Below are 24401 nucleotides of genomic sequence, written 5' to 3' on the forward strand. Positions count from 1 at the left end.
GTACAACACACATAGCTGGTAATCTGACTGCCATAGGGGAGAATGGGAAAAAGTGTTCTGTAAGAATAGATATGAGTTCTTAGAAATTACTGCCATGTACTTAAAATGAACAATTAATCAAGGATGGAAACGTGTTGGTTGGCTGCTGCAGGACTTAGTGATTTTGTCTCTTTGTAAAGACATCTTATTTAAAACATTGTATTTTACAAGAGCATATAATTTCAAAGGAGAAAATGATGGAGACTGCAGCTGAAGGACCTATTAAATGGTCTATTGCAGTGTCCAGATTATTTAGTCTTCAATTTTTCTGTACAACCAACCATGTTTGATGTCTTTTTCTTTGATTAGACTCTTTCAGTTATACAATGGAATTGATATCTGTAAATATTTCCTCTCCTGCTGATACTATTTACTTTGACTCATGCATATCCCTTATAGGTTAATTTCCTGAAGATAAAAGCAAAAAATATAAAGGTTATATTAGCATGAAGGCATTTTTTTAGTGACCACTTAAATTGGAATAGGTGATAGCAATAAAGTATACTGGTAAAGTATCACCAATATGTGCAACCCTTACTTTATTAGGGAAATAAACTATGGTTTTGTTATTATCTTTGAACATAATCCCACTAAAACTGATTAAGCAATCACTTTTTCAAAATAAAAATAGATGCATTAAAATTAGGAGAAATTCCTCCATGTAGCTACAGATAAAGTCAGAAAAAAAAATGGCAAGTGGGGGTTTAAAGTGAAAGGTTTAAACATTGAGTGTGAGCAGAAGTATCCAGCTGTGCAATGAAAGGACCTGAGCAGCATTTCATTCAGAACATTTTCTGCTGTGTAACCCATCTTTAGATAGAGAAGATAGAAGTACTGACTCTTAACTGCTATCTTCACATGTTTCCAGATACAGTACTACCACTAGGAGATATATTTTAAAATTAGATGTTTCTGACTTAGAAGTGTCCAGTAATGTTACTAGTATAATTACTAGAATAGGATGGGGCCGAGCTGTCTTTAAAAAAACTTGAACAAATATGAAAGCATTGTGGTGATACAGAGAAACAGTCAGCTGTGGCTTAGCAGTCTGAGCAGTAGAAGGGATTTTTAGGTTTTGGGTCATGTCCTCCCTATTCCATCCATGCAATTTGATCATGCTTCACCATATGAGAAGACATGACTCTAATGCCTCAAAGCCCCTTGCCTGAGGCTTAGTTAAAATCACAGTGGAAAGGATGCTTTTAATAAAATTTTTAGTAAAAAAGGTAATATAAATGCACTTTTTAAACTCTAGTGAGTAAATATATAAAGACTTTAATTTCACAGAGTTTTAGAAAAAGTAATTTGCTTATCTCCTACTGTTGCTTAAATCTGGACAAATCACCTGCTGAGTTCCACAGCATGTGAGAAGGGTCCAAAACATGAACACAGCAAATTGAAATGCACACAAATTCCACTCTAAGTCTCTGCAGCCCCCTTACATGTGCTTGTTCTCTTCACTGATTGCATGCAAGAAGTGTCTGAAGGTGATCCATATACAGATTCTATACTGCAGTCTATCATGTGTTGCCTCAGAAAGCTCAGCAGCAGATCTGTACCCATACAGCAGTGTAAAGAAGAAAGAGCCTGACATTAAAGTGAAAAAGCATAAAAGAAAGGAGAGCAGTAATGAGCTAAATATGTGTCTTAACTTTGCTGTGGGTGTGCACTCATTTTCTCTTAGCTTCCCCTGCAGAAAAACCCACCTGGTGTCAAGTAACTGGCATAGGCAATGGTTTACAGATGGGTCAGCCTCAGTGATTCCTGTAGTTTATATGATTATCTGTCACACAGATGCTTCAGCTTGTATTTGCTCACTTGCAGCCAGCCATGCAGCCTTACCTGCCTTTCTCTTCCTGCTTGAGGAGTGGGGAAGGCTCCCCACAAATGGTTAACTAATTAACAACAACAACAACAACAACAACAATAATAATAATAATAATAATAATAATAATAATAATAATAATAAGTGAAAGGGGTGTACCTGAACTGATTACATGTAGTCAGATTTAGTAAATTCTTGGTCAGTGTCATCCCCTGAGAAACAGAGAAACAACTGGAAAAGATTTATAGGTTTGATCTGAGAAATTTTTCAGATGCTGCGTAATGAAAGGAGACTCTCCACATCAGTTGAAGTAGTAAGAGCATGCCTCCTGCAACTTGCAGGGTACTCACATTGTGATTTCCCAGTTACTACGGTAATGAAGAGGGATTTTTTATTTGTTTCCTTTTAGTAAGCCATTAAACTCCCATTACACCTCAAAAATGAAGGTTTGCTGTGACAATAGCCAGACAGGCTTCCTCTGAGGAATTTGTTTCTCCACTGGTGTGAGGTATATGCATCAGAGCATCAACTGGAATTGTATAAATGGATCTTTCAACTCTCCTTGTTGACTTCATGGGATTTCCTAAATCCAGCTGCAGCTTCTTGAACACAGTTTACATGACAACCCAGCATTTTTCTATAAGCATTAGCAAGCTGAATGAAACTGGATGGTCCATGGTTTGTGACAAAAATAGACATCCTGAAGTCATTCATATACTCAGTAACTGAGTATATAACACTAGCTAAAACTCAGTTTGAAAGACATGACAGATGGTGGGGGGAGACAGATGGGAAGAGGAAAATATGCAAGAGTAAAGGTAAAAGGTGTTTTTTCCCCTCACAAGATATTTGATTTAGATGACACAAAACAGTATTTACTTGAAATCGAGTAGGCCAGTTGAATAAACGATAGTTACTCACTTGATCCTGCAACTTCTTACTTACATGTCTGATTTCTGGCTCTTTCAAAAAAGTGGGGATTTTTTTCAGTTTAGGTTTTTGGACTACATTTAGAGTATTTTGGAATGCATTGGCTTCATCTTAAACAGCAAAACACAAACTGCACATGATTGCAACGCTCAGGCATCCGGTACTTCTGCAGAGCTTTAAAATAGCAGTTACTGGGCTAGAGCTGGTGTTGCCTTGGGAGCTGCGTTATATCATCATTGCTGGGACTGGAATACCTGTATGGTGCACCACAAAGGCTGTAGTCCTTCCAGTCATGCACAGACGTGCTTGTAGTATCCTTGTGCCACGGAATAGGGGACTCACACCAGCTCTTTGTCACTTCTCCTTTATTGGCTTTCAGTGCCTTCATGCTTTAATTGATAGAGATGTTTGTGTGAAAATTCTCTAATTTGCCTATAACAAAATATTAACCAGATTACTAGTTTGCTTATATCTTAGTGTTCCTTTATTATTTTGTGTTGTGGGTAATTAACTATAAGATGGTATTTCTGCATTCATGTTTGAAGAAAAACTAGGGAAGACTAATTTCTCTAGTTTACCAGCTGTAACAGTCTAACAGATGTGTTATGGTTTTCATTATCTATAAACATGGTATTTTCTGCTGCAGAATAAAAAGTGGCCTTTTGCTTAGGGACTTTTGTTCTTTTTTCTGGATATATCAGTGTTTTGATGGTGCATGGCTACATGGGTTTGCTGTGGTCACTTTAATTTCATCCATGCAGATCTAGTACTTCTTAGTGCTTGGCATCAGTGAAAGGAGTCAGTACTTGTTCCCCTCTTCTCTTTCCAGATGCTCTCTAAGTCCATTGAGCAGCTTAAGCAGCCTGGCAGTCACCTGGAGGAAGCTGAAGAAGAGCTTCATGGAGATCACTCGATGCAGGAAGAGCGAGCTCCCTCCAGCAGTGCCAGCGTTAGGGCTGAGAGCAGCAGTGCTGGTGTGGATGAAAGAATAGGACAGCAGGTGGGGGCTGTGAAAGTCAAAGAGGAGCCACTGGACAGTGATGAGGATGTTCAAACCCAGCAAATGGAATCTGGGGAGCAAGCTGCTTTTATGCAACAGGTAATAGGCAAAGATTTAGCTCCAGGATTTGTAATTAAGGTTATTATCTGAACATCACATGTGTTTTCTAGGCTTTGGTAAGCAATTTTGTTTTGATTCACCGAGCTAGCAAATCCTGATTTACTGTTCAAAGAATTTAACAAATGCAGAAGTGTTGTATGTACACTTGAAAACATAGTGAAGCTCATCCTTATGGTCACTAATTGAGACGATATCTGTTGCAATCAATTATGCTACATAAATCTTTGAGTAATAGCTGATAGACGTTGTATTAGACCAGAATTACCTTACATCGCTTAGTCCTAGTGAAAGAGAACTCGTATCACCTAGCCTGTTGAGATCAGCAATTGATGGAATTAGTTTCCAGACCTGATTGATGAAACATTCTTCTGATTTTGAATCCTCTGACTTCTGCTTTCAGCTGTCTGTATATATTGTATCATACTATAGTCTTGAACACTGTTAATGTTAGGGTATTCTTTTCCCCAGTAGACAGGTACTGACTGCTATCGTGGTGGTCTCAGGCTGGTGTATAAAGTTAATTTAGAGAAAAGTACAAGGTGGATATAAAGAGGCAAGGCAAGGCACTGTTTTAAAATTGCATTGTTTTCTTTTTTGCACTGCTTGGTTAATTTTTCATTTTGTCTTATTTGATGATAATGTCCACAGAGACATCCTTAAATGCAGCAGATGCGAGTACTGGTGAGAAGCAAAATGCAGCATTAGGTGGCTCCAGTCAGTTATTAGGACATTGCACAGAAAGCACAGAACAGTTATCGTTATCATCTGATATCCAATCACTTGTTTGTTTTTTTTTTAAATGAAGACTAATTTTACAATATCTCATAACCTTTACAATGGAGTCTCATGGACAAATCCTAAAATAACAACTGTGCATAAAATACCACCTTGACAAAAGGCAGGTTCAGCTTGTCTGGGAGCTTTAGGCGGAGTTGAAAGGCACGGTCGTGTGTGCAGCCCGCGAGCTGCATCCCGGCCCATCCCTCACAGCCAGCAGAGCCAGGCTGGGTGCAGTGTAAGGCCCTGTTTATTTAAGGTGATACTTTGTCAGGTCCCTGCTGTTCTCCTGTAGAAAAGTGATTTTGGGAGGGGGGGGGCAGGAAATGCCTTATGGAAACAGGAAGCCCAAGTGATTCATGTGCTGAGGAATGCGGGGCAGGGGGGACGGGGCAGCGCTCCCTCTGTTTTTAAAGGCACTCTATGAATTGATTTATTGTCAAAGAAAATAACAAAGCGAGTAGGGAAATTGTTAAGGAAGCTTTCCAGTGAAACATTTCCTTCATATTCCCTTTTGATATGTTTACCTTGTTTTATAGGTTTACTTTTGTTAAGCTAGTTAAAGATTCATTGTATTAAGATCCCCTTTAATATGGATAATCCCAAACTGACCTGGACTCCTTGTCAGGTTTTTTTTCTATTAAAAATATTTATATTTCTAAAGCTGAGGTATTTTAAGGTGCAGTATCCAGTTTCAAAAGAGATAGCTGTTTTGCCAAATGTAGAAATTGCTCTAAAATATGTTATTAGCATGTGTTTTTTACATTATGTTCTAATACTATTCAATCTCTTCTAAAATGTTGCAACTTCTAAAGATACATTATCCTTTTTCCTAGAAGATCTCCAAACAAACTTCTAAATGTTGCTCTTAACATAAAAAGCCTCAATAGATAGAAAAATATTTAATTGAGACAAACACAGGTGATTTTTATGTGTGCTTCATATTTGAAGAGAAATATTTCTCCATCCTAGATGAAAAAAATTACATTTACATTCAAAAAGTGAAGGCTATAAAAGTGAAATTATATGTGTTTCCCATTCTGTATATTTTTAATTTTCTTTGAAATCTGACTCCAGCTTCATCAAAAAGGGATAGTGCATCTTTTAAAATACATTTGGGGAGAAATTTGCAATTGAGAAGAGTTTTGTACAATATCAGTTGAAAGACGTGTATTCACAGAAGACAAAAGATATTTTTATAATGTCATTCAGGTGAGAAACCGCAATACATTAGTGTACTTTAACTTCAGAATCTTTCAAATTTGGATAAAATTAAAATAAGAGAAACTACCTGGAACCAGTGAAAAGGAAAACTGGGTTAAAACAACCACATTTCTAATTGATTATTGTCTCTTACATTTTAAATCTACTGTATTTATTATAATTTACACCCTTAGAGGTGATCTTGTTTTGTGTTGTAAATATATTCTGTTTGTATGTTCCCTTTTTTTGCCTTCTGATATAAGTCTTTTCCTTTCTCAAATAAAGTTTTTTTTTTAAAAGATCCCCTTCCAGATATTTGACTTTGTGTAAATTTGGTAACTTAGCAGTGGTTTTGCTTTGTACAATCAAATATGTTTGCTACACATTGTCAAAACAATTTAAACTTTCAGGAGTAAAGTTTTTTTATTACACTATTCTTACAATAATTACACAAAGTCTTTCTTTTTGGTCTCTTGTTTTATCCTACATCAGCCATTATAAGTTTAAGTGAATGTGGAATAGTATTGATGCATGCTCATTTTCCCATCACAGCATTTGTCTTGAACATGTGATCATACCATACAGGAAAGGTAAAAGTGAATCCCAGTTCCTCAGCTTCTAATTATCCAAAATTCAGAAAAACTGTAATAATTTACATGATATTTCTAATACCTGCCTGGACCCCTTATCTGAAAATGTGGTTGTACCGTCCACTTCGGTATTCATCAAGACCTTTGCAAAATTAAAGTCCACCTGTAAATAAGCTGGGAGAGAGGGAATCCATGAACTTGGCAGACTTTAAAGCAACTGCATGAGACAGTGAAGTCACAATGTAGAGAACTTCCATGAAGATGATTTGCTCCCAAATTTGCCCTAATCCAGGACAAGGTGTTACATAACTTTGTGGCATTTCCTGAACTTTACTTAGGATCCACAGAGAGAGAGCTTGTACTGCAAAACAATCCCTGTTACTACAGTACATGAATTATTACTACCAAAAGAGTTTAGAAAACTATTGCATTCTAGTTTTTATAACTGTTCAATCGTTTCCAAATACTCTATGAAGCTTTGATTCTGGTATAACTTTAACTAAAATAAAATCTCTGTTTCAACAATGTAAATGTGTAAAAATAAATAGTTCTGTAAATCAAATTCAATTATTTTCACTGGTATAGCAGCAGCATAATGTTTCATCAGCAATACAACCCCCCAAAATAGATAAAAGGTCAAGTTTTAGCTGAGGAAAACTTAAAACAAGTATAAACAATATAACATTGTACTACTTGCCTAATTGTTCATAGTGGATTTAGAATTGTATGTCTTTAAGTAAATAATGCTTTCATAACAGGGATTTTATTTGGTGCCCTTTTGTTTAAATACTGTGCTAGAATTAGAAGAACATTAGAATAAATGTTTCCAATTTACAACATTCCTGTGTTGAAGACTGCACCTAGATTTTTTTCTGAATTATTTGCCATGCATTAAAGCACCATAATGAAGAAAATAATCATAATACAATACTATTCACATATCTTATTTTCTTCCCAGGATGATGTGCATCTCTTTTTTTTTAATGTATATGCTTATTCTGTCCCATTGTCCAAAAAATAAAGCCAGTATAGCTGATAGCTGAAATTTAGAAGTAATTGCTAATAAATGAAGGAAAATCCATCATAATATTTACATACTCAGAGACACATTACTGGAATATAGATTCTGTAACATTAGACTTTTTGTCATCTTCTGGCATTAACAAAATAGGATTAAAAGCTGAATGCCTCAGCGAAGCACGAGCACTTCAGACACTACCACCACTCATTTGTGCACTCTCTTCATTCCATCTTCATTATCATCAAGATCACTAAGACTTACTCCATGTTACTTAAGCCAACTATACCCTGTTTTTATCTTCACTGGAATTCTGAGGTAAAAATCTATAAACATTAATCCAAGCATCAATCTAAAAATGTTTACTTATTTCTCCCCCTTATGAACACTTCACAATTTGCAGGCAAAATTAGCTAAGCCAAGTTAATTTCCTTATTGTATTCTGTCCCACTAGCAGCATGTCCTACTTATCCACTTAAGAAATGTTTGTTTGATTTTCATTTATTTGTTTAGTTTCTGATTTCCTTATGCAGTTCCCATCATCTGGGTGGCAATGGAACTTCTGTACCTCATTTCTCAGTGGAAGAATATAGTTTAGAACATCATCTGCTGAATTACTGCTTAGGCAAACAGAAGAGCATCCTGGATGAAATTATCTTCTCTGGGCTAGAGGAATAATGAGTTCTTTTTGTGGAATTTTACTGCTCTATTTGATAGGCTTTGTGCTTTAAATTTGTTATTTTTTTTTCTCCTCTAATTCAGGTTAATTTAGACTAAGATGTAAAGGTAAAAATAGTATTAGCTGAAACTGCCTAGCCAGCAAAAAATCTGGGCTCCTCAGCCATGCTCTCACTCACACACACACTGGACTGGGAAGGTGCATCCTTAAGGCATGTCCCAGTTTCTGGTCCTCCCCATTTGCTGAGCTTGAGTGTCACACTCCTGCTTGTTTTGATTGTGGCCCCATAGGTCATCTAGCCTGTACAAGACAACTTCCCTGGCTACCTGTGGGCACACACATCTGTTTCAGCCACCCAAGGATTACTTATGCAGCAGCTGAGAGTTGAAAGGAGTCCCCTTAGTCACTTGAAATCATTCAGCAATGTGATTTGCTGTGATAATGGGGGCCTTAGTCACTAGAGTTGTTTTGACAGACCAGATACTTGCTTGTAAGTGATCCACTGCCTTAATTAACTGGATAAGATGTTTAGAATGTGATCATGGAGTCTTTGTTGCATTTTTTTGACTTTATTTTCCATAGCTATCTTGAAGTAACTGTGTTCCCTATTTAATCTCCCTGAAATACGAGGGAGATGGTGTGGAGGATATGATGTTAAAAGTATCCCTCTGCACACTTGATCCTTCCAGGATGGTTATAGAATTTTTGCCTTGAGAAGTGCTGGGAAGGGCAGGATAAATGGAAATGTAAGTTTTGAACAATGTCAGACTTATAAATAAACCTGCCCTCCCCTCTCCTCCCTCCTAAATTAGATTGCCACTGCTGTCTTAGCTCAATACATCTCTTTTTTTTGTAGGCTGCCTTAGCTGTTTAGTGTCTTGTACTGGCTGCTGTTAACTTTGCAGCCAGTAAGAGACACTAACCTTGCACCTTCCTGCTCTTCCTCAAGTCTGTGGGCGCACAGTCCCAGTATAACTCCTACACAACACAAGCTGGCTCTATGATTTCTGGGATCAAACATAGGAGCAAGGAGGTGGGAGTGCTGTGTAGCTGGATTTTTTTTGTGAAAATTTTTCATTTATCTACATGCAGGAAAGCCTCTAAATATTTAGCCTGCTTGTTTTCAGCCTTATTCTTAAGGGCCTGTTCATTTCTATCAAGTTTCTAACTGTGGTCTTTAAAAACTGTGTTACAGGAAAAATAATTCTTTTTTTGTATGATAATTCTATGTGAAAATGCATAATAATGTGAATAATTACAAGAAATTATTCTTTCCCAAGTAACTATACATTCCCATACCCAGTTAGATGGGAAAATTATTCTTTTTTTAAGAAACACTCAAATCTATTAACTTTAATAATTGCCTATATTTTTTTGTCTCCTATTGCAAACTTCCAGTTACAGAAGGCAATAACTCTTATTTTATCACAAAACTAATTAACTGAATTGCCTGCCTATATAACATTACACTGTAACAAAATTATTTCATTTTATTTTTTGATACCTTCATGGACTAATGTTGACACTGCTTTATTTTTATTTTTTAGATCCAAGAGATTTTATGCTTCTTTTCCTCTTTCAAATACTTAGGATATAGCACCTTGATACTTTTCTTATTGCTCCCATTTGTCAGAGAAAGCAGAATGTCAAGAGACCACTGAGGCAACACTAGGCAAAATTCCTTAATCAGGGCTACATAACTAGCATGAATCAAAAACCTCCAAGTCCATATCCCTGTCATTATCACTGCATATTTTGACAGTTAGATGATACTAATTTCAAACTTTTGGGTAATTTATCATTTCCTGTATCCTACAGCACAGAGTTTCATTAATATTGTCATTGAAGAGGATTATGTGTTCTTGGAAAGTTGCTTCTTTAAATGCTTCATTTTGGAAAGAATTCTGTTTGACCTCAGAATGTCTTTCTCACTGTTAGACATTTGTATGTGCACACGCATAAGTTTTCATTTTTCTCCTTCCTTTAAAATATGAGAGTGAGTTAATGCACTCCTCAGTATATTGCTGGCTAAATCTTCCTAAAGCTACGTTGTTTAATGTCCTGGAAGTGCAGCTCAGCCCAAATGCCTTGGAGACATAGGTGCTCTAATGCAGAAAGCAGTGCATAATCTGTCTCCTCTCATGCTCTGGCCTGTGACCCTTGGATCCCCAGGAGACCAAGGAGGTGTTTCTATTCATCCTGCCTGTATTTCCTCAGCAAAGGGGCTTGTGAAAGTTACAGCTATGAGATTGCAGCAATGCAGCAACGTCAAGGGCTTGAGAAGGCTTTGCTCAGGTTCTCTGCAAAGCAGCTAGTACAGCATGGAGGATTCAGTCTCATACTCCTACCTTAGTCTTTCCCTTTTGCTCCCATCAATAGGAGCAGCATTATAGTTTTTAAAATCTGCAGCCTGCAGATTTTTAAAGCAGATCTCTGTTACTGAACAAACCCAGAAGGAGCACAGAAACACTGGTGGAAAATGCTCTCTTGCTGTGCACAGAGGGACACCTGTTGAGACAAGCTTCTTCTAAGGCTTTTTCTCCTAGGTCTTGCTCTACTGAAAATGGAAACTGAAGAGTTACTACACATCACAGACTATAAAAAACACTCAACTACTTGACTGCACACAAGGACAGGTGGTGACTGGTTTCCCTAATTTCTCAGCTATTTTGACACCTTGTCTTAGGGTATCAAAGGCACCCAAACCCAACAGCACATCTCTTGGCATCTTCCTTACTTGCTAAAACTTCTTGGCTTTCACCATTTATCTAAATTTGTAGAGGTCTTTTGTCATTGTTTCCCATAAGTTTCTGCATATATCGCAGTTTTCAGAAGCTACTGACTTTATACAAAAAGCTTCAAATCTACCATTTCTGACAGAAATTAAAATGGGAGTGCTCAATACAGGTGCCATCAGCCCAGGTTCAGTCCAGGGACACCTGACATCCATAGTTCTGATTTGGCCCTTTCTGCAGGAAATTGGGTCTCACTAAGGATGCTAATTATTCAGTTAAAATATGCACAGCGTTACCCTTTGTGCTGTGTGAGCGATTTTTTTCATAACAATCCCTTCTCAGGCAGGCTCTGAACACAGAAACACGGGCAGCTCAGGACCAGCAAGAAAAAAGGAACAGGAGCAAAATCTCTTCCCACAGGCAAGAGACTGAGAATTAGCATGGAGACTTTTCCTCACCTGTGTTGATGGATAATGTACTACCCAGGCAGGCTGCTCATTTTACCAAGTCCATTGACTGCTTTCAAGTTAGATACCATTATATGTCACTGTTATAGTAGCTTGGACCCTCCTGTAAAAGAAGTAATCCTTTCTTTCACCTCTCTGGCCCTTTCCCTCCATCTTTTAATGAAAGAAAATGACTCAAAGCCCATCAAATTATTTCAATTTTCAGGTTCTTCTTTTAGCGGCTTTCAAAATGCTTTCAGGCTGCGAAATCAGTTGGCATGGAATGCAGTAGGTTCAGCCTGGTGGGATGTCAGACCCTCAGGAGCACAGCATTTGTGAAGCTGCTGTTGTAAAGGTGAGATGCAGGTGGTTCACAACTGAGAAACACTTCCACAACACAGTCTCCTTCATAATTTTGGTTATCAGAACCCAATCCTAGAGACAACAAGTGAGTGGATCATTGAAAGGACAAGTGAGTTTGAAAAGATACTGTGAAACCTAGCTGGTCAGTGATAGAAGTGAGTGTTTGGTTCTCTGTCTTACTGACATGCACATTTAGTGTCATCCCAAAAGGCTGAATATGAACTAATAGACAGCTACTTAGAGTGGGTTAGGTACATTAGATAAGAAAGTGTTTTGAAGCTCTTTTCTTTACCAGGATCAGGATCTTTACCAAGATCTTTACTAAGCTGTTTTACCAGGATCAGTTCTACTGTGTCTACTGCATAATTACTTCAGCTAGAACTTAAGGAAATCACAAGACAGGGCTCTTAATGTTTGATGCATAGCAACTTCTTATTCGTGAAGTTCTGACATTTCCTATTTTTTTCTGTTTTCGGCTATAATACATATGCTAAGTATTGAAAAGACTTTTCTGGTGAGGGCTTTATAACTGGAGGAGGATTTGGCAATTTGGAAAGCAGGGACACAATTCCACTGAGATCAGTTGCATTAAACCTGCAGAATCCTGTAAATTAAACAGAAATTGACGTCAAGAAGGACATAGATATAAATATATCTGTATTTTGCTCTTCTGTGTTAAAAAGCTCATCCATTAAACTAAGAATTTGGGCCTAACAAAGCAAGGAGATTTTAAGCCATGAAGCTGACTGCACAGCAGAGACTCTGTGCAAAAGGAGAAGCTGGAAAGCAGCCCTACAACTTGACTCCTATTAGAAACCAGACTCACTCCTCAGGCATTGCCTTCTCCACAGAGCAACTCTGTCCTCTCCTGGGAAGGATGACATTACTTCAGCCAGAGGCTCCAGATTTCTACCTGCTACAAAGTACTTTTTCCATTTTCCTGATTCTCAGAAGGCTGCATGATAGGAGGGATTAACTTCTTTGCCTTTAAGTGATTGGTTTAACCCACAGTATAGAAAGTTCAGGCTAAATAATTTAAGTTAAAATGCACCAATTCTTTCAGGGAAGAGTTCAGACAGTTAAAAAAAGGTTAAAAAAGAATAGTTCTCTCAGCTACTACCAAAATGAGTTGTTAGTCTTTGCTGTCCTGTCATTGTTGTCTCCTTTAATTAGATTCACTGTTAAACACAAATTTTCCAGATCAAACAATGGAGATTAGTTACTAAAGAAAGCATTGAAAGGAATAGAAGGAAAAAGTCTCAGTTTCTAATTCTCTGTACTGACCACATCTTGAATCACACTTTAATCACTTGAGAAATACCATAACTGCTAAAGATTGGACCAAGAGTATCAATGTTTAATTATCTTTTACACTATGTTTCAAAAATAAATTGACATTTATTTTTCCAGCTGGATGCTCTTATTTTGATTTAATTGAATAGAATCAATTGCAAACTTAATACCATAGCTCAGTGGTGGATCTGAAATCAGAAACACTGAAGTTACCATTGTTTCACCTCTGAGTTTTCTGGGTCAAGGAGATAGATAAAGGGAAGATGGAATATCTAAAATGCTTATGAAATTATCCAATATATATTTCATCAGAAAAGGGTGAGTTACATTTTTAATTTACTTTCAATGCACATCTTTTCATGTACTATAATGGTTTTCTCTGAATTCTTAATCATCCCCATATTAAGAACCTTTTGCAGTCTTCAGAATTTCTCATTTATAGGAAGTGTTCTGTATGTCATCTCCTAAAAATCCTAAGGACTGGGCAATTTAAATGTGTCCTCATTGATTAACAGCTTCTTCCAAAGTGATTTGCAACCTTTTCCCTATTGTACTAAATCATTACACAACAGAAATACCAGAGATTTGATTTGGCATCATCAACCACTGAAAGATGAGTCGGAAATAGATTAGCAAATGTTCTAGTTGATCTTAATAGTGTAGTGACAAGTAAATTCAAGGATGACAGATGATCCCACTGACTAGAAATTCTTCTGACTATATTATGGCATGGATAAACATGTTGGCTTTTCTAACAACTGGCTATGAAAACAAAGAAATTTGAGTTGATACTGCTGTGGAAAACAGAACTGAAAAAAAATTTCCTTTTTAATACATGATTTGAGTATGTACAGCTTGCCTAACTCTTGTAAAACACTGACAAGGATATGCTAGGATCTCAGTGTGGAAGATAACCAAAATGTTCACTTCACTTTACTGGGAGGATTTCCCCCCCCCCTCCCCCCCCCCCCGATTTGGAGCATCAGCACTACCCTCCACTGTAAATCCATAATATAAATAATAAATCCAGAATGTTCACATGCTCATGGCATTTTAAGCTGCACCTTTAGTAATAAATAAATAATGAATCAACTTCTTTGGCACTTAAGACCAGTGACCAAAGCCAGGGAGCCTGTTGAATATGCTACTCTATCCTTTTTATTTTTGTGGGCATCATGCATTTTTAGAATGGTTATACATTTCCCTGAACCAATGTAATATAAAAGATTTACTGTTACAGTTTGTGTGTGGCCAGGCAATGGCATATGGAAAACATGTTTCCTGCTATTTAATTTAATTACTCTAATCACGTGCCAGCCCCAGGCATGTCATTCTGGACCTCTGAGGCTCTTTGTCTGTCAAAGAGATGGACAATATCTTGGCTTTGTTTAGTTGCTCTGCAGGCTGCAGATAAAACCACTGAAATACTGAATGTTTGTTTAACCAAAACTTTGCATTTTAACCATTTGGCTTTGATTTTTTGTTTTACAAGAAAAGATGACATTTTGGCCTTGGTGAGCTGAAAAGGAAATATTAGGGATATGAAGAAGAACTGTCACTTTCAGGGCTTAATAGATGAAAAAGAATACTCTAGCCTTCTGGTCAGAAATCAGCTTTGTTAGCAGAAACCTAAGACACACATCACTGTTATTTTAGAATTGCCTATTAGCAAGGGCAGCTGGAAAAGTCCTGTTTATAACTGCTCTTTTCTAATATGGTTAGCTCTTCATTCAACAGTTCCAGTAGATTTTTGTTTCTTTCATCTCAATAGATGAAACTGTTATGGGTGAAATTAATTAAGATTCCATAGCAAATACTTATACCAGTACTGTTGCAGCCAGGTATAATTAGCTTTTATGTTTACACTATACTATTATGTAACAATATACTATTTTTGTAAGAAATATCTGCAAGTGACACCTTTAAGTCTTTAGACAAAAATTGAAGAGCAGATAGAGTACTCCATTCATATTATAAACCCCAAATCTACAGAGAAAGTAATCACACACTTAGCCTTAAGTATATGCTTAAAACGATCACTTCCTTCACTTATAAGCAAGTACTCTACCTTTTCCTGCAATCAGAAATTATGCTAAAAGTATTTAAGACTATATGAGGACATTATTTCTAAAAATCATGTTGTCTGAAGAGGAAAGAATACGAATAAGAACCATCTTTTAAACAAATCCCATCTTATAAGGTATTACTAGATATAGAAAGACTTGCCAACTCATATTTTTGGAAACTATTGAATAAACTTCAGTTGGTATGTTTCATCAATAAATTAATATACTTCTTTATACAGTAGTGTGCCATCCCCCCACAGTAGTTTTTGCATTATATAATCTGGAAGAGGATGAGTAGATGGCTTATGAATATGCTCTGAAGAAGTCTGCATCATCAGAGGGAAACATTGATGGGATGACATGGGATGCATAAAAGGAAAATGTCCACTTAACAGTTTACTTAGCTCTGATATTTCTCCAACTGGCTTTATTTTTCTCTGTTTTCTAGCTGTATCAATGAGATATAATAGGTAACACTTATTTCCTCTAAGGTACACAGTACTGCAGTGCAAGAACTAAAAATGTTGTTTACTATGTGCTGAACTACAGCTCCTGTCCCCTTTAGCTTTGAGCTAACCACTAGATGACACTACTTCCCACTTACTTAACAGGTGTGGGCATATATTCCAGTCTCCTCCTGTAACAATTCATATATTTATATGCTTCTCGACCAAAGGACTTCAAAAAGAACATTATACAGGAATTGCCTTCACTACTATACATTTTGCTGAATTTTGTGTAGATACACATAGGTATTTAGGTGTGTACATGAAGGCGTACACAAGCAGCATATGTATCTTTGCATTTATAAAAAAAACATAACTCACTGTGTGAGTCTTTAGGGTGTTGTAACTTAGCAAGTGTCGATGACAGCTCTACATAAAAGAAACCAGAGGAAGTCCAAGAAAAAGTTAATAGTCTGGAGTTTGTGGAGAACATTCCCCTTATCCCCTATCTCCTCCCCTCCCCCCCAAAAAGATACTGTATTGGCTTCAGTAGTGTGATTCTGGAAAGACTGGGCAGGGAGAAAAATATCCCACTGAGAAGTCAGGCAAGAGTATGCTGCACTATTCAAGTCCAAAAATGACAAAGTGTGAGGAGGAGAGAAGCAGAGAAGTGCTGTCATGCATATCCATAAGGCACTGGCTGCTGTGGTTTTTGAATTAGGAAGAATGAACTTTCCAGAAGGATGTGTGGAAAGAATCCCACATTTTAAAAAGCCTGATTTCCAGAAATCCAGAAGCTCCAGACTACTTGAAAAATAGATCCTTCAAAGTCACATTTATGCTTCTAAATTGCATGCATGAGAGCATGAGGTTATGAAAATCGAGTAATAGCACCTTCAGATACATTTTTACTTGTGTCTGTGTCAACAAGCATCTCGCTTTCCTAAGATTCATTTCAATTATTTATAACCCATTTTCTCTATATGTGCTATAAGTCTAATACATCTGTTGCGTGATATTCTTAAAGATTAATTTAAAGGGCTATACTAAAACTTGTCTTCAAAATCAGTTTGTCAACTGTTAGTGCGACAATGCACTACCGATAGTCAAATTAAAAATAAGAATTACTTTTTGTTTAATAATCTAAATATGAAATATTATAAATCTTCATCATTTTTCACCTATTTTAATCCTGATCTCCCACAGCTGTAGCAACATGGGTTGGCTACCTCTTTATGTCCTATCACATTAGCCATGTACTTCTGTACTCCTGTTGAAGGTGCCCTTGAAGCAGGGAAAGTGAGACTCCTTGCCTTGGAATAATGCTATTTCTCCATTTCCATTTCAAATTCTATCACAACTCATTTTTTAGCTTTTTTTTTTTCTGTTTTAATACAAAAAAAAACTGCTAGTAAAGTGTAATGACATTTTAGAGTCATATGAAGTCTATTTAGTGTCTATCTAGCACTAGATCAGTGAGAAAGGTATTTTTTGCTAATAAGCTATTTATGTTATATCAAGTATATTTCATAAGAGACAGAAGTCAAATTGCTGATTTGTGGGGTTTCAAGAAGTTCTGTGGCCTTAAGTGTCAGTTTTTCTGTCTCTGTGCAATAGTTCAGTGAATGCAATGTTTCCTGTAGTTCTGTAGAATGTTTGAGAATTGAATTTACAAATAAAACCACTCCCACTCACAAGTAATTTCTTCCAGCTTACAACAGTGCAAGTCCATCCTCCCTATAAAAGAGCAACAATATACCATAAACAGCAACATACGTGAAAAATTATGTTTTTAAGTAATTTGTCAACAAAAAAGATATGTTTATCTGTTTGCAGCCAACAACCTAACTAGATCCATGTAAGAACTGAGATTTTCTCCACATTTTAAGCCTGCTCAAGTCCACAGAAACAGCAATGGCTGGAATCAAGGCTACCTAAATTGCAACCATAAGCAAAGTAATCAAAATCAAAGATATGGTTTTATCCTGCACATGTGCTATTTAGACAGGTTAATTTATTGAGGATTATGGATCTGAGGATAAAATATGACTAATTTTAAACATAAAATAAGAGAAAGGCTGAGAAGTAAGATGTTAGCCAAAGGTTTTGCTTGTTTATTAAAATGCTGTCTTGCATTTAATCTAAACAAGTGTAATTACTTTTTCAGACTTTGATTTCCTCTGCAAATCTGGTGCTTTTACATTTGATTTAGACAGGACATTTATGTGAATTGCTTCTTTTTCACCAATTTCCTACTATTTCTTAAATTTGTCAGTGAATATGTTTGAGCAAAGCCTACTTAGGAAGGGAAAAAGCTCTCCACTATATTTTTGGTTAAGCATGAGCTACAGAAATTTTAGGTAGAGCATTCAAAGTCAGGCAAGACAAGAAAGCAGCTTATCTTCAGACCAGAATCTGGAGCTTGCTGCAGTAAAAACACCCTGTTGATGCACATGCTGCCTGAGTAGGGGAAAGTTCCCTGCTCAGTCTGATTATAAAAGCACACGGTGTGAACTTTTGCATTGCTCTTGAAAGGGGAGAGATAAAAAAGTTGTTTCAAGGCACCTTTGTTCTCTCCTTCTGACAAAAGGGCTTTAAGTTATAGTGACCCAAGAAATGCAGTACTGTGGGGCTAGTCTCTTCCCTTTCTCAGGGCTGGGAGGGAGGGTTAGGAGGAAAGCAGCTTGGTTATACCTGCTATGCTTGTGGAAAAGAAATTATGATTTAATGATGTTTCATTCTTGCCCTGTATCAAAGGAATTCTTGTTAGCTGAATCTGACATGGAGCAGAAAAAAATACCTTGCCCCAACTAGAAAGGCAGCAAAGTACAAAGTGTGCGAGTAATCAAATGGATGTGAGCCAGATTCAGAAAGTGGAAAGTAACCTGTGCAGCTTTGCTCAGCCCTGGAAACCAAGTATTTATAAAGTCCCCTCTCCTCTCTCACTCTCATGTGTGACTGAGGCAGCAGGAACAAGCATTTTGGAGAAATGCAAATGCTGACAGAGAGGACAAACAGCCAAATACACCTTTGTTGTGAAGCTTCCTTCATGGCTGCAAGGACACTTGTGTGCCTTTTGACAGCTGCTGTGAAAGCCCTGACCACATAATCCAAAGTCTCTGCATTCAGGTTATCATTTTAATTGCCTTGCTGAAACTTCTGCTTCTATACTAACAGATGAGAAAAATCTACCCATGTCACAGACTTTATCATACTCTCAACTCTAATGTATAGTTTCGATCAATGCAGTTCAAAAACATAGTTTTAAACTAAGCATATAGCAGTGAAGTAGAAGTCAATTTTATTTTCAGTAAATAGAAAAAAAAAAAGAAGTTACCCTTCTTTGCACAGGTATTCAGGCAGTTTATAGCAAGGAGTTGTTAAAACTAGTTCCCCACACGTTTTAAAATAATTTGAAGACAACTCTATTCAGGATTAAAGAAAGCGCTATGACAATTCAGTGAGATTTTGTTCTCAATAGATATTAATTTTGTCTGGCATTTTCAAATCTACTTTTTACCTAAGACAGCAATGGTGAGGTTCTTCCTCTACGTAGAACCATGTGGTGATGTTTCTTGCAACGGTAAGCATGTTTCTTAGCTCACAAGGAATGTCAAAGACCACACAGGAAAAACAAACAAACAAAACCATGAAAAAACCCTAAACCAACACAACAAATTATCAAGAAAGAAAAAAAAAGCAAATATACAGAAGCAGAAAAAACATCAGCAGATACAAAAAAAGAAATGGCTTCAAGCTTGCTAGAGAGAAGCTTTTGAATGTTGAAAAACAAAAGTTGGCGCTATATGAAACTATTTCTGTGAAATGTGTTACACCTACAGTACAATCCCTTTCTAGCAGTTGCTCATTTTACTAAGATCGTTGTAATAGCTGGTTTTATGCACTTGAGGTAGCCAGTAGAGTCCAAGGCAAAAGATTTATAGTTTGCTCTGGGTATAACGGTATGAGAGGAACTAGCTGCCAAAAGGGACTGTGATTTGAAGAGGGCGCCTTTGGTTTGGTAGGTGGTGTATTTCTTCTGTGGCTGGAGTTCAGCAGACAAGTTGTTTGATGCACTGGCCAATGATAACTATCTTGGGAGTGGGAGAAACCCAAATCCTCCAAGTTTCAAGGAGAGAGCAGAATGAAGTACTTGGGTATGTGCAAAAAAAAAAAAAAAAAAAAAAGGAGATGACAAACTCCATGGCAACAGGAAGTAGATCAATTCATGTTGCACTTTGTGGTCTATCACTTAAAAAAATAAGATTTATTGACCCCCAAATCATGGTAATTTTTAGTATTAAATGGACCTCTTTTGAAGACTAAGCTGCTTGAGAAAAGGAGACAGTAGTTTTGGAATGGAGCCCTCAGCCTTAGAAATAACACTGCTGGTTTGGCTCTGCTTCCAATATTGTTGCCTAGTTTTAAAGCTTTTCAGCAGGACTTCGCTTCAGTCTGATGACCAGTGTGAATCACTGTGGAGCAGATTAACACAGTGTTTTCCCAAGTGTCTAATCTCATTTTAAAATCAGAATACAAACAGCAGCAAAGCATCCTTAAAACCCATGGAGTCCTAGGAGCAATCTGAAATTCAGCCCCAGTAGGCATTCACATTACCTCGGGCTCCATGGCATCACTTGGACTATCCAAAATTCTTGGAAAGTTCTGACATTTCTGTCTTGACCTAAAGTGTTACCTTTGCATGCTGAGTGCAGCTCTTGGCTTGCCTGTGAGAGTGGTGTTATATGTATAACATCCTCTAAATCCTGCCTGCTGAGTGGATTCTTCCTTTCAAGCTCGCTTTTTATTGCTAGAGGGAGAGTTTTGGAGGAGCTATGTCTCTATTCCTTCTCTTCTGCTTAATGTTTTTTCTGCTATTTGAACACTCCTGAAATCAGGAAAGAGCTTTGCACTTTTGAACCAGTGTCAATCCTTCCAAGAGGCAAAGGCTGAGACACTGATTGAAAGTTTGCTAAACAGTTTGCATACCTCTACAAGGAAACCAGGCTAGGCAAATGCAGATTAAGGTCTTTTCAAGTTAACCAGAAAATTCTCTTCCTGTTGCTGGAGTTGGCATTTATGACATCAAGATATTAATCAATATAATTTAAACAAACAAACAAATCTGTGGTCCATGTTTGAAGATTAGGAGATATAAAAGAAGTAGGAATTACAGCAATAAGTGATTTGAAATTACTGATGCTAAAGAGAATGTGTGCAAAAAGGGACAAAGGTAAATGATGTGGCAGCAAATAATAAAGCATGTGTAGATATAGAGAAGCAGAATTTAGGCATTAAGTGTGCTTCAAGACAGTTCAGGTCATTGACCATCACAACAGACAGGAACCTCTGTGAAGTAATTTTAAGTAAAACCACAAAAAATGCTTAGGCCTCTATTTTGAAGATACCTAATTGCCTGTAAGTGTGGGGGTCACTGCCTCGGAGATCCACACAGGTGATGCAAATGCATTCTCTGGGATCTAACAAAAACATTTGTTTGTTTACTTCAGTATGCAAAAACAGCTCAAAAGAGCTCATGTTTGAGAGGAGCCTGTATAACTGCTGGGGGGGACTGCAGGCCCATAGACTAAGGGTGGAGGTGCATCACTATCCCAAAGGTACTTTATAGTCTGAGGATTATTATAAAGTTATCTGTGTATTAAAGGTTGATAGATTTGTTTAAACAAGAAGGAACAATACTAAAATCGGTACGAAAAATTCCCATCCTTTTATCACAAAAGAAGGAAGAGAGAGTTCCTTAAAAACATATAATATGAAAAATTACCAACAGTATTTTGAATATATTATAAATGAAACTGATCACAAGTTTTTTGCATGTCACTCCACTGCCTTTTCTTATGTTACAGTTAGGTCAGAAGTAAAAAAGATACAGGGACTGTAGTAAGTACTGTAATATAAAATTATATGTTGATTTTTCCATGGGCTATTAATATCTTGTTACTGTGAGACTGTACTGGCTGGTGGTTTCTGGCTTAGTGGTGTTTGGCTTGTAGGTAAAGGAAAAAAAGGGAAAAAAAATAGAACAAGACCACCTCTGACATGAATACTGACCTCCAACTGCTATTTTATGTAACTTATTTTGGGTTATTTCCACATTTTTACATTTAATAGAAATTAAATTGCACTATATTTTCTTAGTCTGTACACATTTTTGTGCACGTTCAAAATAATGTGAGTGGAAATACTTTTATCTTGCTTACAAGTTTCACTAGTATCAAGATCAAGACTCTCTTAACTTCTGGATTCCGACTGGAATTCCAAGGGACATTCCAGTGGGCGAAGCGTAGAAGATGTACAATTGCCAGTAAAAGGGAAGAGAAAAATTTTCTCTCACAATCAGTCATAAGGGAGTGTGGAAAAAGCAATGTAGGAGTGGTGCCTAATGTGTTCTCCTAGGGCAATGCCTCTTAGACACTCTGAACACACAGTCATAATCCAACCTGCTCTTCTTCTCCTCTCTTTCTAAAATATCTGAATTCCTTAATATCTAGCAACAAAATATTGAAGAAATTCCACTTTTATCTTTAAGACAAACTCAAATTTCCATTTGAATGGGAAATTACTCAGGAGACTGAAAATGTTACCACATAGCTTGTAAAGGTTAGTGGTATTTAGTTATTGATATAAAAACCTTGGTAAGGGACTGCATTTGCAGGGGGTTGCTAATAGAATACAGAACCTTTCGCCTTTGGGTCACTGGATCAAATCTGTCTCTTGTGGATAGTGACCAAAGTTCACGACAATTTTAGTTTTCAGTGCCCTATATAAATTATATATGTAGAAACTAGAGATGGAAAAGATTTGTTACAGCTTGCAGCCTATCCCCCTCCCAGTATAGAACTGTTCTCTCTAATGTATTTCCCTATCACAGATTTTCCAGTTCCTAGTTTGCCCTGTCCACCCTGCAGAGTAAAGCAGCTGGTATTAATTGATATCTGAGTTTAACCGGGTCCTGGTGAACTCCCCACTCTGACTCTGCAGCTGCGGGAGGAATTTGGCAAACACCCCTCTGCTACCTGCCTCCATGGGAGCACTGAGTGGGCAGCAGCCCAGCGAGCTCCCAGATCCCCCGCTGCTGCCTGGCATGGGGGAAGCGAGCAAAAGTCTCAGCTCCTTCCCACCCTGTGCAAAATACCTAAAATACAGGAGGATTACTGAATCTCATTTTCACTGCCTCGCTTATCCTTCTTTAAAGCCCTACCAGTGTCCCTTCCACAACCAAACAGCTGCAGGTCATAGTTCTAAATTGTCAGGCTGATGGATTAGTTCGGGTAGCTAAAGGGAAGGCCAGATATTAGTTCAGACATTGATATGGACTAAAATTTTCCCAAAGTTTGGAAGAGATTTGGAAGCTTGAGTAGGGCTTCTTTTTGATTTAAATTAAAAGATTTGAACCCTATTATCTTTTACAGCTTCCATTTGCAAGCGTTTAACTATGTTGCAGAATGCCCATTATGTAGTGCTAGGAACTGGGTACTGACAATATTAAGGTTGGCCTTGTAGGGTATTTAATGTCTACTGCTGGCTATAGTGTCGTAGATGTACATAGTCTTTGAAGGCTTAAAAAATACAACGAAAAGCATGCTACAAAAGAAACCCAAATGAACCAACAAAAAACCCCACAGTACAGTCACCCATTCCAAAGCAAAATAGACAATGTAATTATTAAAACAGTTCTTATTGTCTAGAAAAGAGTCCAAATGGGGTTACTTTGGGCTACTTTAATTTACCCACCACTGAGTGCCTCAAGGTGCAAGTTACAACACTGAGAAGCTAGAATTTAAGTGGGATTTCCTCAGCACTTCTAATTTTGGCCAAATGTGCCTGTCCCACGAACTTTATAATCCAATGCTTCCTGTTAAAATTCTAGTAGTATAACTGCAGCCTTCAAAGTATCAGAGTATTTTTAGAAAAAAAGCTGAACTTAGTTGCTGTTGCTCCCTCGGTGCCCCAAAGCCTGAAATGCCAGCGAGGGTGACGTGTTGGAGCTGCCCCCACACCCCAGTATGCTGCTGCTGGCAGGTGCTGCTGGAGCTGGAGAAGCAGAGCTTGCTGCTGCTGCATGGCCACAGCTCAGGGCTCCCAAGTACCCCATAAAACACCAGTTTCTCCATTCACAGTGCAGCTAACAACTGCCGTGTTACTAGAGTTAACTTATTTCTGCTATTCACAGTGCCTAAGTTTCAGCTGCTGAAAAGTTCAAGTGATCCTAAAGAAAAATCCTTTGGGATTCAAAGAGTTTACCATCAGGTGGTTTAAAAGAGAAGAATTTAAAACAAAAGAACACCAAACAGGAACACAAGTAGTACCACAAAAATGGCAGTGAATCTACAAAAGGGACATTCCACATTTTTTTCCTAGGTAAAAACACCCACCATCCTGTGTTGTGAAATGTCTTCTTAAAGACAGATTTAGAGAATGAAATTGAGGGTTATAAACTTGTAGCCAACAAAAGCAAGAAAGGCTGGAATGTTGGTAACCAATTGCAAGCACAGGATCCAAGCAAAACATCTTGAATTGCTGGTACTGTAATAAATTACAGTTTTCACTTTTGTATTCTGCAAGTGAAAACAGCACTAAGTCAAGCTTGAAAGAGGGAAAGTAAAGGATGACCTTTTTAATTCACCCTCACCCATTACAAGTAGAGGAACTGCAACATGGAGCAGTGAGAAATGAAAATACAACACCCATCACTGTGTGAAGGGACAGATTCTGCTCCCATGAAATGGGGTTCCTGTGTTGCTGAAGAGTTAATTGTCAAGCAGCAGTAGATGAAAGCCAAACCAGGCTCTGGGATGGTCTGCTGTGGTGGCTGTTATCTCATTTTCTTCCATGGATTAATTTTCCCCT

At 37.5% G+C, this 24401-nt stretch overlaps 1 protein-coding gene across 2 annotated transcripts in view; it reads left to right on the forward strand.

Annotated features, from left to right (window-relative positions):
• Window positions 1–24401, forward strand: part of HDAC9 (histone deacetylase 9) — a 269848-nt gene that overhangs the window by 84216 nt on the left and 161231 nt on the right. Inside the window, exon 12 of one of the 2 annotated variants that reach the window (XM_053979425.1) lies at window positions 3624–3893. In XM_053979425.1, the coding sequence (XP_053835400.1) occupies window positions 3624–3893 (270 nt within the window). Of the gene's footprint in view, window positions 1–3623; window positions 6194–24401 lie in introns of those variants that run through there. The other variant, XM_053979434.1, reaches the window with a different exon arrangement.

This window comes from Vidua macroura, chromosome 1 (assembly GCF_024509145.1).
Source record: "Vidua macroura isolate BioBank_ID:100142 chromosome 1, ASM2450914v1, whole genome shotgun sequence".
Classification (NCBI taxonomy): Eukaryota; Metazoa; Chordata; class Aves; order Passeriformes; family Viduidae; genus Vidua; species Vidua macroura.